A 14,412-nucleotide genomic window follows, 5' to 3' on the forward strand; every position below is an offset into this window, starting at 1 on the left:
ACTTTTGGTCTGATGTTACCTAAGAATAAAATTCTGTAAGAGTAGAAAGGTAATTTTCATCTTACTCTTCCCAAGAATTCTTAGAAAATGATGAGATTTCTACTGTCACCAGCACTTAGCGAAAGCCAGTGCCGCCTCCTGCCGGTTCAGGAGCACACTAGTGGGAAACCTTCCTTTTAGGAAGGAACTTCATAGGCTGTGATGTGTTAGATGCGGCCAACGGTAAGAAAGTGACAGTGTTCTGACCCTTCGCAGTGGTTCCCCACCAGGTTGTGAAGTGCAGCCATAAGCAGCCTTTTCATTCATCTTCTCCGGCAATCAAACTCATGAAATGTCCTGCCCAGTCCCCCTACCCCTGTAAGCAGAGAGCGGCGTGGCCAGTACTGAAAAAGTTTTTCCTGGTGTTAACCTAGAAGAAACCTAAAACGTCCACTATTTTCTGTGCGCTCTCCTGCAACGTTTGCACACTTCTGGCTTTATCCTGTGTCCTCCGAGGAGTCAGAGAGCTGAGTTGACTTCGGTACATAGGACTTGAAAAATGCCAGGGCCGGCAGGCAGTCTCTAAGCAAAACTAAGCAGCACTCAATTAAAAACTTTGTTTGCACAGATGTGAAGGCATGGAAATTTATACGGCAAGGTCTGAATTCCAAAGTTTGTTTTAATTACGCACCCCACCAAATGCATAAAATTTCATGAAATGAGTGTAGTAAAAATGTCATCTTGTCTATTTTTAGACTGAAATATGGAGCTCTTAAAAAAGCAATGCTGTCAGAAATGTTCACGCTCGGGGAGAAAATGACTTATAACCGGGGAAAACATTCACACACCCAGCTCTAACAGTGGTAAACAGTTTTTATTCAGGCAATGAAACATGGAAAAAATATATTAGTAATCATTATAATCATTTCATTTGTGTGAGTATAACTTTTACAAATATTTACCTGACATATAAAAGGGGAAGTACTGTGCATATAAAATTTATGTAGATGATTATTCCACACGACACGATCCTGACAGCAGTAGTCAGTGCAGCGTTCACGCCTCCTGACGAGAGGTTCCTCACACACTTCCCGGCACCCGAGGGGGCGTAGCGGAAGCAGATGGGCAGCTGACATGTACTTGTTGGCACGTGAGTACAAATGGGCATCTACTGGCAAACACACGCTTGCTAATGGCGACACCGACAAGCTTACTGCTACCTGTGAGGTTTATAAAGGAAGGCCTGGATCCTGTCCCCGGGCGTGAGAAGGGGCTGGGAAGAAGCTGCGGGGTGGTTGGGAACGCAGGATGCCCTGTATCTGGACAGGGGGTGGGGTCAGTTCAAATCTTCGTATGTCCACGTGGAAGTTCTTCACAGAGCATCGGTTTAACAATGTGACTGGGGCAGACCTTGTGTATTTCAGATACCACTAAAAGGCAGAGGGGGAGAAAGTGACACCTTCATGGCCCTAGAGTGAAGAATGGATACAGGGAAGGTTCAAGCCACACCTCAGCTGTGCCTGGCCTCCTCCAGATGGGTTAAAGCATTATTCAGACTGCCACAGGCTGGCATCACATGGGCCATCTCCATATTAGAACTATAACCAGGATCTATATACCTATATATCTATATGTAATAGCTGTAACCATATTATAGTTAATAAAGTCATTCCTTAGGAATCTTGTTTGTCCAAATCTAACTGCATGCTAAGAGGCACAGAAATGGGATCGCATTTGGACGAAGAACTGCGGAAAGTGCAATCTTTAGTCTCCAGAATGCTAGCTCTGGGCACAAGGGAGTGGGTCTTCACTGGAAATGCTGCCGTTTCAGTACCTTCCAGATGAGACCCTCAGAGAGAAGTTGTCTAGTGTATCAGTTCTTTTTACCTTTACTGTGTGGGAGACCAAGGTTTCAGTGATACACTGCTCTTCATAAAACCACTGGAATCTGGAGGCCAGTCAAACCTTTTTGGACAGAAGTCTCCTCAAAATACTACGTTATTAAAATCTTTACAGAAGATGACTTCTTAGACCTTTGGCTTGGCATTCTGGGATTCCCAGACTATATTTACTCTTTAATAAGCAAAGAATAATCTGCTATCTTTTACATTCTTCAGAATATATACATCTTTACTTTAAAATCCTTTGCCTGAAACATTTAATCTTTCAACACCCAGTTTCTCTCTTCCCAACAAGAGGCTAAAGTAAGAACCCCAAGTCCAAGAGTAAGCTTGCACGGTCACAGAAAGACTACAGTGGCAGCAGTCACGTGTAATTCAGGCCATGGCTGCCAGTCGTAGTGAAGAACCAAAGGAAATTAAAGGGAGCGTTAGAGCTTTTACTTCACTAAAAAAGGATGTGCTGAATCACCTCCAACCACAGCACACAAGACTTACTGATGCTTGCTCTTCAAAACTCCATTCTGAGCTCGCAGAGCCACCAACAGGCCTCCTGTTACCTTTACTTAAAATGAGCGCTTTACTCTGGCTGCTCAATCAGCCCAGGAACATTTGGGGCACTTTATGCTCCCCATTTATAAACAGGGCTAATTCGGGGCTGTCTCATAAATAGCTAAGTATCTGTGTGAGGATCGTACAAAGTGTGGGACAGGTAGAAAGGTAACTGGCTGGAAATCAAATTCAAATTGAGCTAGGCTCCAGGACGAAACACGAATCTCCCCTTGGATTCCATATCATTCTGGAAGGCTGCCAGATCCTCAGAGGTTTTCACTATCATGTGCTTCTGCACTTCCTAATTTGGGCTGGGTCTGAAGAAACTAGAAACCATGTGAGAAAACTGGGCTTCTCAATATTTCCAGAACAAAAGGTTTGGGCAGGTCACTGGCTTCCAGGAGGTTCTCCAAATAAAGTAAATCTCAGGAGGTCTGACTGTAACTGACTAGCCAACCAAGTGACAAACTGTTTGGTCTGTCTTACACTAAATCTTCCCGTTAAAATACTTCTAGATAAAGACTATCTATCCACATTTTGGCAAAGTCAAAAACAAGAAATGGCTCTGGGTCCAGAGTCTCAACAAGGTCGATCACCTAGTACTCCCAAAGCTATTTGGGACAGCAGCTTCCCTTCACCTCTGCTTCCCACTCTTGTGACAAGATTTACTACCTCCTACCCAACAAGTAATGGCCCTCACATGCTTTGAAGCAAAGCTCTAGGCTAAACTCTTACTCTCCAAAATTTTGAAAGGTTCTTTTTTTTGCTTTTGCTTATTTTTAAAGAGAAACAAACATAACTTCTTTCAGCCCAGGATATTCTCTTGATTTGCCAGCTCCATTTTTATTCTTGTTGGAGAATATCCATCTATTAAATGAGAAGGAAGAACATTCCCTTGTACTGGCTGTGGCCGAGAGGACAGCGGCAAAAGTTACTTGACCAGGGCCTTTCGTAATCCTTATGCAGCAACTTCACCCACCGGGGTTTCTTTACGGGGTCTCTTCCGCCAGCATGCTAGGGAAGGATTGTCGTCACCTTGGTTTTAACACACAGCTACTTTTTAAATATGCACATGAAGCCTAAATGGAGGACCATGGATTTAGAATGGAGACCACTATAAGCCTTTCATGCTTAAAACAGATCCATACAAAACAAATAAACATGGCTGTCTCACCAAAACACAGCAGTAAAAAGGTTTAGCAACGTTCCTTTCTGCAAAATGCACAATTTCCCTAGGAGCAGAGGACTGGCAGCAGAAACCAGTTCCAGCAACTGGAGACACGAGCAGTCCATGGGCACTATGACCGTGTGCAGAGACCACATGGAACTGCTTTCAAAGCCCACGTGATTGTCAAGTCACTTCTCCAACCACAGATCATTTCTGCTGTTCTTGTTTTGTACAAAATATTAAGACAATAGGCTTTAGAATACAGCCTAAGCACCAAATACGATAAATGCATATCGGTAAGACGTGACTTCTAGCTTTAAAGGACACTACTGACCTCCCTGGGGCTGAAGATTGCACCCATGTGAACAGTACACGGCTAAAGAAAAAATGCATGTTCGAAGATCTATAGAGGTTCTCCACGAGGCACAATTTGTTGCGGAAGTTGGATCATGCAAGAGTTTTACAAGAAAGGTACGAAAACTTACTTGTACGGAATAGAGTGCGTATCACCGTGAAGAGAGTGTAAGATTAAGACAACAAGAGTGCTTTAAAACACTGCATGGATTTGGTTTTGCCTACCACATGGAGGGGAGTTCACCGGCATCACGGGGAAAATTTCCATCTTGGGTTTAAAGGCCCCCACTCCGTGACCCAAGCGCAGGAAGAGCTTGAGGAGTCTGGTTTTGAGTGCAGCTCTGCTCCCGCACTCCTCTGCTCTGGGACTCAATGCTCTTCGTTCAACAATATCCCCAACGTGATTTTTGGAGTGGCTCACATGATTTTTATAGCCTGTTTTGTTAAAAATTCTACCATCTAAGTTTGAAAGGATTTTTTTGCCTTAAAATTTTTTTTGAAGAACAACACAACACACTTGTGAAAAACTGCTTCTTCACCTTCTAACTGCTACCGCGGCTACAGTTACCTTTTCACTAAAGAAGATCACCTAAGCCTTTTTTTTTTTTACAAGTAGACTTTCTTTGTATATTTCAAATAGCAAGATGATAAATAAAGAGTAAATGTTGATTTTGAAGCAACAAACAGAAGCAGAGGAGACTGAACTGCTTTGGGACCAACTCGCCAAACCCCAGCTTTGAGGGATTCCTGCCTGCCAGGGCCACTTGCCGTGTGGTCTGAGGACTGACCCCAAAGGGGCCGCACCTATCAAGGCCAAGGAGGGTCCCAATACCAAGACAATGAAACACTGGCAAAAAGTCTCCCCCAGATGTAAAACCTGAGTCTGGGGTCTTTATACCTACCATTCCCTAAATTCTGAGGTTGGCACTCTAGGCCACAATTCTATTTCAAGATAGGGTTATACATTTATGGAAATACGGTCTTCTGTGGAGAAGCTCTTATTTGACTATGCTTCAGAGAAAAAAGAGCAGCATATGTAAACGTGTGTGTGTGTGTGCGTGTATAAACGGGTACTCAGAGTCCCTTCTTGCTTATAAACCAGAAATAACAATAGGCCAAATTATTTCCCCAAATAAAACCACTAATGTTGAACATTAAATTTCAAAGATGAAATAAATAGGTCACCAAAAAACTCAGACAGGTGGTGGACAGAGATGAGCCCAAGCAGTAGGCACAAAATCCCAAATTTAACGAGCTTGGAAAAGAAAAGAAGACTTTTAAATGGACTAAAGATGATAGAGAAATCATGACCCTAAACTTAGCAGCCCGTCTGACTGAACCTGTCAGCGGACGGCGGTCAGACGCCCCTCCTTCCGGGCCTGTGCGATACTCCAGGGATCCTTCCAGGGCTGTTGTGTCGGCAGCAAAGCAGGACAGGCAGCAGTAGGCATGTGCTTTTTTAAAGTTTTTTTTTTTTTTTCTCTGCAAAGGGGCAATTTTTCCTGGATAAGGCAAGATAACTGTGGTTAAGAGAGAAGCAGCCAAATGCAGACCTGCTGAGCTAACGAGGGGGAGACTCAGTCAGTCTTTCCCAACTTCGCAATCAGCTCATCGCAGATTTTCGTTAGTTCTTCTATTTCTTGGTTCTGAAAGACAAATGACATGGTGCTGTAGGCCACTTTGCATCCTGAGATCAAGGCAATTACACCCAAATAGTCCCAAGACTGGCCACACTTTGCCTAGACATCCTGACTCAGTGGTTGGTAACTTTCCTATGTCAGAGACCCTTTAAAGAAAGGGAACCTTGTCCCCTGAAAAATGTTCGTGTCGTGTTCATAAAGTCATGCTTCAGTTGAGTAGGGGATGAGGGTGACCACCGGCCCTCTGCAGCTTGCCCATAATTGTCTCAGTTCCCCAATTCTCTTGTTATCATGGGAATTACCTGTGATACTTGGTAAAAACACAAGTATTCTGGAGTCTGAGTAATCCCAGGGAACACTGTCTAGGGGTTAGCAGACCTCAAGATCGAAACCCTCGCCCTAGCTGAAGGGATGCCATACACGTGAGCACATAACTGGAGACACAGGAAGAAAAACACTAGAGGACACACAAAAAATGAAGTCTAAGAATCACAGAGTAGCGAGAAATAGGGACCTGATTTTTATTTACCTACAGCAGAATTTGTCAACTGCAGCACCACCGGCATTTTGGGCCGGGTCAGTCTTTGTTGTAGGGACTGTCCTGTGCACTGTTAGATGTTTAGTAGCACTTCTGGCCTCTACCCATGAGACGCCAGTAGCATCTCCCAGTCGTGACAACTAAATCCACCTCCAGATGTTGCCAACGTCCCCAGGAGGATAAAGCTGCAATCAAGGGGGAAGATGGCTTCATATATTACATAAAAAACAAAAAGAAAAAAGGTAACCTCGGAACCTAAGAAGTATCTTGTCCCCTTTAGTTAATGCAACTTCCTCTCTGCATCCTGCCTGGGGATGGCTCCTACTCAGAGGCTTGGGAGTTCGTGGTCTGCCTTGTTCGTGTCCACCTGAATCAGTCCCCAGAACAGCTGGATCAAAGTTTGACTCTGGGCAAAAACACGAGGCTTCTCTTTCATCCAAATCCACCACAAGCCAGCCACGGCCACAGAGGAAAACCATGTGGCTCACAGGTCGTCACCCCACACCCCTCTGTGTACCTTCTGCTGAAGGGCTCTTTCCAGGGACTCCACCTTCATCTGCTCCTTCCGGAGTCCAGCGTGGAGAGCCGCGCTCTCGGCCTTCGCTTTTGTTCGAACCTGAGCAATCTCCTCATTGGCTCTGTTTGTGGTGTTTTGTTTGTGGAGTAAAGGGACAAAAAGCTCATGGTTAGTTACAGGTCACAGCTAAGGAGTCAAGACTTCTGACATCTGTGAGACACAGAATAACAGGGCTTCATGATAAGAGAAAAACTGGTGACCCAAATCATTCCATTTAAATTTATAAAACTTCAGTGGATACACAACTGCTAAGGAAATTTCCAAGGTGCAAACCAGTGGTAGAATTAATCTCATAGGCCACAGTGACTTCAAAATTCACATGTCACTAGAAAATGGAATCATGTGACACTTTGTACAGCAATCTTAGATTTGTTTTTTAACCCAATAGCAGGCAGGGTCATCTGTGGGATTATCACAGCCAAAGAGTCAGGATGCTAACCACTGACATCTAGGACACTAGAACTAAAAGTGACTTTATTAATGAGATACAAAAGAAAATTCTAAAACTACAAATGTCAATTGATAAATGGCCAATTAATTGATGAAAGGATGCTAAAAACCCATTAGTAGAGGCATGCAAATTTAAATGATAAACTTTAAAAATTTATCAGATTGGCAAATATTAACTAGGATGATCTTATCCCATTATGGTCGAGATGCAAGAAACAGACTCACAAACTGACGGGGGAAGTGAAAACTGGCACCGTCTTCACGGAGAGTGAGATGGCTGTAACTATTAGGATTTAAAATGCATACACCTGGGGTGCCTGGGTGGCTCAGTCAGTTGAGCATCCAACTCCTAATTTTGGCTCAGGTCATGATCTCACAGTTTGTGAGTTTGAGATCCCACACTGGGGTCTGCACTGATAGTGTAGAGCCTGTTTGCAATTCTCTCTCCCTCTCTCTCAAAATGAATAAACATTTAAAAAATAAATAAATAAAATAAAATGCATACACCTTCTGACCCAGCAACTCCCTTACGTAACCTTAAGTATCCACAGCAATACTTCCATGTTGCACAATGATTGTGCATAAGGATGTTCACTGCAGCAGTGTTTACAACTGAAAAACTGTGCAACTATCTAAATGCCCATCAGTAAGGAATGGAAAAGTCCTACAACCTAACACAAATTATTAGACTGAGCTAGATGTTCTGACACGGAGAAGGGCCATATATACTATTAAGTGAAAAAGGAAATTTGTATCCTAGGACTCCGATGTTATTTTTAAAAAAGTCCAAAGCCATGTTGGGTAGTATTTATAAAGGTGTCAAGAAAAAACTGGAAGGATACACAATAAAAATTTTTCCTTTTTTTTGAGAGAGCATCCACACATGCACCAGCCGGGGAGGGGGACAGAAGGAGAGAGAATCTTTTTTTAATTTATTTGAGAGAGACAGAAACAGCCAACAGGGAAAGGGGCAGAGAAAGGGAGACAGGGAATCCTAAGCAGGCTCAATGCTGCCAGCGCAGAGCCTGTCATGGGGCTTGAACCCACGAACCGTGAGATAATGACCTGAGCCACAAACCAAGTCAGACACCTAACCAACTGAGTCACCTAACGCCCCGAGGGAGTGAGAATCTTAAGCAGGCTCCACGCTTAGCATGGAGCCTAATACGGGGTTCAATCCCACGTCTGTGAGATCATGACCCAAGCCAAAATCAAGAGTCAGATGCTCAACCAACTGAGCCATCCAGGTGCTTCTGTTAATAAACCTTTAATAGTAGTATCTCTGGGGGTGGGAATGAGAGAGGGGAACTTAAAACGTTTTACAAATATGAAGATAGACAGCAAAATGTACAAGTATTACTTTTTAGTTAAAAAATAAAGTTGGATGCATTCTTCAGACTGTTCCCCAGGATAAATTCCAAACGTGTTGGATTTAAGGATTAAAAAAATGAAGCCATAAAAGTACTAGAATGAAAACATGGGAGAATATTTTATATTCAGAGCAGAGAAGATCTTTGTTACCATGACAGAAAATACTGAAGCCATAAAAGGACTGATAAATTTCACTACATAAAAACAAACAGATTTCTGCATATCAAAAAACACCAGAAGCCAAAAGACAAACTACAAAAAATATTCAAGACTCATATCACAAAAGGCCGGCATCCTTAGTACATAAATATAATAATATATTTACAGATGAATAATATATAAACTGACAATAGAAAACCAGGCAAAGAATAGTTATTCACGGTACAGAAAGTACACGTACAGATAGCTGCTCAAATAGGTTCAATTCCATGAGGTAAACAACAATCAAAACTACATTGAATAAATGCTCCATTTGCTTGTCAAAAAAAGAAATCCCCAACTAAACTGAAATACTATCTTGTATCTTACTGGGTTTACAGAAAACCAAAAATTTGATCTGTGGGCAAAGCCATAAGGACAAGAGATGCTCGAACACCTAGCCTAGGGATAAATGGATGAAAGTCAGGTGAGGGCAATTTGACACTTTTTATCATAAAGATAAGCCTGTATGTTCTTTGGCCCAGCAATCCTTTTTCTAGCATATAGATAACTCACATGCACGCCAAATGAGAACCATACCAGGTCACCTACTGCAGCACTGTTCACAGTGGATGGCAAGTACCCTGAGTGTCCGGAAGGAGGGGGCTGGTTAAATAAATGACACATTGCAACACTGGAACACCATATGGAGGCTAAGAAAAATACAGAAGCTCTTCATGGATTGACATGGAAAGGTTTCCAAAATATAGCACTAAATGAACAATGCAAAGTATGCTGTTATCTGTATAAAAAAGGAGATTCTCATCACATAAAAAAAAAAAAAAGTGATCATGTGGTGTGATGGAGCTGTTAGCTAGGACAGGGGAGAAGAAGGGAAAAAGTTTATCTGAGGGGATGGAAGGAACCAAAAACTGATCACCTGGGTGAGGAAAGCTGGGGAGCCAGGGACAAGGGAGAGGGTGGGAGAGAGATCCTATAGATCTCTATTCTATTCTTTTTAATGTTTAATGTGAAGATACTATTCAAAAAATTAAATAATAAAACATACACACACACATCAATGCAACCTAGGGTTGCAAAACAACATTGGGTGGTTTTTTTGGCCTTTCTCAATCTCCCCACAACATCACAAAACATGAAACAGATCTCATTGAGAGCTCTCACTTGTCTAGTTTTTCCTCCGCGTGGATTTTCAGGGCCTGATATCGCTGTTCCTCTTGTTTAACTCTGGCTAAATAATCCTGAGCACACTTTTTCAAGGCTTCTTCATTCTGTTCCAAAGTGACAATTTAAAATAAAAAAAAAACTGGTCATTTCATCTTTCTTCAACTAGTGACATCCCATGTATCAGAGTTTTCATTTTTGTTTTTAAAATGAGAAAACCTCATTACTTCAAATGCCTTTAAATTCTACTCTGATCATTCAAAACAGGCACATGTAATTCTTACTGAAGAAATTCTGGATACTTTCTTTGCGTATAAATTTTCAAAACAAAGTAAGGTTCAGTGACACTGATAAACCTAGTTTAGGGAGGCATTCTGAGTGTCATTGTAGGGAAACTAGGCAGTCTCATTTTTATTTTCCTACGGAAACAGTAAAGAATGTTCACTGCTATAAATGTATCTTATTGATGATATGCAACTAAGTTGAATCAATATGCCCACTTACAATCTAAATCTGAAACATTATACTTATTTTCTTCTAGAATATGTTGCCTGAATTTTTCAGGGCTAAATTTTCCTTCTACTAATATTAAATTGGGGAATTATCAAAAACAATTTCTGGAAGTCTCCTAAGGTCTGAAGGTTCCACACTTCTTCTACTCCATGCCACACTCTGGCTGTGGCCTGACCCAGGAGAGGAAATGACCAAAACATGCCACCCGGTGGGCCAGATGCCTGAACCACCACAGAAAGAAAAAAGGGAAAAGAAAATCTCCAGCTTCACTGGAACAGAAGATACAAGACCAATGATACATGGGCCCCCAACTCCCGTTTAGAAGGCTACCCACACCTCTGGCATACATGTTTAAAGATCCATTACCAAGGAAACACACTACTCCAGAGACAAAAGGAAAAGGACATGCTACCTTCTTGAACCCTTCCAGAACGCCTTTCAGGTTCTCGTATCTCCTGAAGAGATCAGAAAGGGACCTTTCCACAGAATTAAGGTCAGCCAGGGCCTGCTCCTTCTCCATGGTCAGTTGCTGGAAGCTCTTCTGAGAGGTCATATTTGTCCTCTGTTCATCTTCTGTGAACCACAATCAAAAGTAATGGCATATTCCTTCAACAGATTGTTAGCAGCTGCCCTCTGTCAGCTAAGCAGTATTCTTGGTGGGGGACCCCGGCAGCAGACATAGCAAAGTTCCTCTCGAGGACTTATGTTAGTGGGGGAGACAGCTGCTGACAAGTGATGGGGGAAAAACAAAGCAGAACAAGAAGGGTGGGGGTTCCGTTTTCATATAGTGACCTCTCTCAGAAGAAAGATTTAGGGACCCAAAATTGCTGAGGGAGGGCAGAAGCTGTGCAGCTACCCAGGAGAATATTCCAGCAGAGGAACAGCAATGACAAAGGTCCCATGCTGGGAAGGCATGAGGTGATATGGACTGTAAAAAGTATGATTTTAGTGCTTAAGAAGTGCTTTAAGTAGAGAAAGACTTAGGCAGTCAGTCCTGCTGATATTGGCTACTCAGTTATTCCAAATTCAGTGGAATAAGAGAACCAACCACTGTTGTTTTGTAAAAGGTACCAGTGGGTCTAAATGAGGGAAATATGATTTGTGGCAGAGTTAAGGACACTGAGCCAAAACGAAGACCCCACGGGGGGGGGGGGGGGGGGGGGGGGGCGGGACACTAATGATGTGGCTAGGCCATCAACACTCTAGGGGCCAGGTGGAGGGCTTTTCACACAATTCAAGCATTTGCTGGCCTCTGAAATGAACGTAAGTACAGCTTATCTTCATTATTTGTGGACTGTGTATTTGTGAATTCATCCACTTGCTAAAATTTATTTGCAAACCCAAAATCAATACTTGTGGTGCATTCCCGGTCATGCGCAGAGTGGCAAAACATTTAAGTCACTTGACAGGCACATTCCAAGCCAAGGCTGATCAGGGTGACACTGCCTTCTTGTTTCCTACTGTAAACAAGTGTCCTTTTCAGTCTACTTAGTACACCATGATATTTTCTGCATTTCTGTGCTTTCTGTTGGTGATTTTTGCTGTTTAAAATGGCCCCCAAGTGTAGGGCCAAAGTGCTGTTTAGTGCTCCTAAGGCTGTAATGTGCCTTATGGAGAAAACACCTTCATCCGATAATCTTCATTCAAGCATGAATGATAGCACTGTGGGCCAGGAGTTCAATGGTAACGAGTCAACATTAAATGAGATGTCTTTAAACAAATATACATAAGACAAGGTTATGTACTGACAAAAATGTTGTGACCAGAGGCCCACAGCAACCTCACCCTGTACTTTCCCTAAAGCGATGGTTCAGTATTCAGCATTCGCTGTGTTTGTGGCAACTCTGTAGAACACAACCACTGCAAACAGTGAGAATCAACCGGATCTAGGTGATGCTCGAGCTTGTGTTCTGATTTGAAAACCATCCACGGAACCTATGGCTCACACCACACACACACATAAAAAAAGTCCTTACCAATCATTTGAGCAATGGTCTTTTCATATTCAGCCACAATTTTCCTTAAAAAAAAAAAAAATTATCAGAAGAGATTTTTCAATAGACGTTCCTGAAATGCTGCCCCAAACAATTAAACACATTAACAAATGAACATTTCAACAAATAAGTACTTGAACGATGTTCAAATGAACAAATCTACCCTTTTGGGCAGCCTGCCCCCTCTAATTCAGTCACAAGTTTTATTTTACGGTCTTAGTTCCAAAAGCATTTCAGTTATTCAAAGACTTTAAAGATCACCCTGTCGTGTTAACCTTTCTTTTCAGTGAAGTGCCATAAAGTTTCCCTGACCCTGCCGACCCTGTCCAGGGACTGGCGCTCTTCCCTGTGTGCCTCCCTACTGTCACTGGTGGTGCCCATCACTGTTACCCTGCATCCAAGTCCTTTATGATGGCTACCGTAAGCTCTCTAAGGGCAGGGGCTGTCCCTTCCTCTCCGCCACACCTGGCATGGGACCTCACACCCAGGAAATGCTCAAAACACAAGTAATACAAGAGCTACAAGTTAGAGCGGGCATATTTAAAATATGTCTTAATCATTCAAGTGCTGACTACACAAATGTAGAAACTATGCTTTTTTCTTCTTCTTTGATCCTATCTTCAGTTATTTCACAGCCTCTAACTCTCCATTCTAGAGAATGAGCAGCAAAAATAAAAAAGATTTCAATTTAAGGTCAATCAATTTTGTTTCCGGTTAACATGCTTTTTATAATCTATTTGATGGTGATGAAAGTTGAAGCCATCATGCATAATTAATTTGAGAAAAGTATTATAGATTATAATGCCTCCAGAATCAAGTATGTCGATAAATCTTATTCTTCAGTTCAAATGGATATCTTTGCACAAATTGATGTCTTTTCAAAAGACAAGAATCATGTGGGTTCTGCTTACATGTAATGTTCTCAACATCCCACAAGAAGCTACTGTATGTGAATAACTGGTCAGCAATCCTCATAAAAAGATGCTGTCACAGTCACAAATTAAAGTGCAAATATCAATGCCCTCAAGTTCTCAACACCAGGTTCTGTGGTAAGCAAATACTTTCATCACTTCATTTATATGAAATCTAATAATGCATAAAGGTATCCAATCCCTCCCCCAAACCTCCAGTCTAACCTCATCTCCAACACTTCTTGTCGGGTTTCTTCGTATTTTTTCTTCCATTCATTTGCTTCGATTTCCTTAGTGATTATCTAAATTGTAATAGAGATAGAGCTTGGTTTTACTGAATCTATTACAGTTTGAATTTAAGATTGGAAACTGAAAACGACACGTAACCAGGTGCATCCTGAGACATTTGAGCTCCATGAGGAATATAAAGTCTCAACGTCTGTGTATAATGCTCACAAGCATCTGGAAAAATGTTCTCTCTGCCACACAGGATGGCAGAAATGTAGCCACCAAGGTAGGGGTGAACAGAACATCCCCCAGGGAAGATTCCAAGTGATAATCACAATCTCTGTGAATTCTGCCAGGGTCCAGGGTCTGCTCTCAGCTCTGCATGCCCAGAACCGTGACTGGGACAGGACACCAAAAGAAGAGCTATCTGCCTGGCAGAGATGCGCCTTAACCAAAATACTGATTTTACTTAGGATAAGAAAAATCAGAGCATTAGCATGACCAGCACATTCTCTTCCTTAGAGATCTCTGCTTGATAAGAATGAAGTCACAACTAGGGGCTCAGAAGTTCAAATCCTTTAGCCAGATGCACCCATCTCACCATAGGCAGGATCTTGCTTGTCAGACCAGAACCCATATTCCTATTTGGGGTGCCCCTGCCAACTGGGAAGAAATACTCTAAACTCATTACCTCAAACTCTGTGTGCCTAGGCACAGCTTAGAAGGGCATCACTGCCCTCCTTTTATTCTACATCTCTATGCTTCTCTCTTTCTATTTGGTACATTCTTTATTTTGTGCCTTTAGTCAGGGTCTCAAGAAGCTAGCAGCCAGCCCATCTGCCTGAGGTGACGAGGCACATGCCTGTTCTGCTCCATTAGGGCATCACCTCACAGTTTCGCTCTCAGGAGGAAGTTA

At 42.4% G+C, this 14,412-nt stretch overlaps 1 protein-coding gene across 10 annotated transcripts in view; it reads right to left on the reverse strand.

Moving 5' to 3' along the window:
* Positions 1–834: 834 nt before the first annotated feature.
* The window catches only part of TACC1 (transforming acidic coiled-coil containing protein 1), a 120,576-nt gene continuing 106,998 nt past the window's right edge, over positions 835–14,412 (reverse strand). For 8 of the 10 annotated variants that reach the window (XM_042934804.1, XM_042934813.1, XM_042934808.1 and 5 more), the window contains 6 exons: positions 13,494–13,570; positions 12,340–12,383; positions 10,776–10,936; positions 9,851–9,957; positions 6,647–6,767; positions 835–5,597 (listed from right to left, as the gene is read on the reverse strand). In XM_042934804.1, the coding sequence (XP_042790738.1) occupies positions 5,529–5,597; positions 6,647–6,767; positions 9,851–9,957; positions 10,776–10,936; positions 12,340–12,383; positions 13,494–13,570 (579 nt within the window). In that variant the 3' untranslated portion in view covers positions 835–5,528. Of the gene's footprint in view, positions 5,598–6,120; positions 6,315–6,646; positions 6,768–9,850; positions 9,958–10,775; positions 10,937–12,339; positions 12,384–13,493; positions 13,571–14,412 lie in introns of all 10 variants that reach the window. The other 2 variants (XM_042934805.1, XR_006201594.1) reach the window with 2 other exon arrangements.

The sequence above is a fragment of the Panthera leo genome, chromosome B1, assembly GCF_018350215.1.
Source record: "Panthera leo isolate Ple1 chromosome B1, P.leo_Ple1_pat1.1, whole genome shotgun sequence".
NCBI classification, from domain to species: domain Eukaryota; kingdom Metazoa; phylum Chordata; class Mammalia; order Carnivora; family Felidae; genus Panthera; species Panthera leo.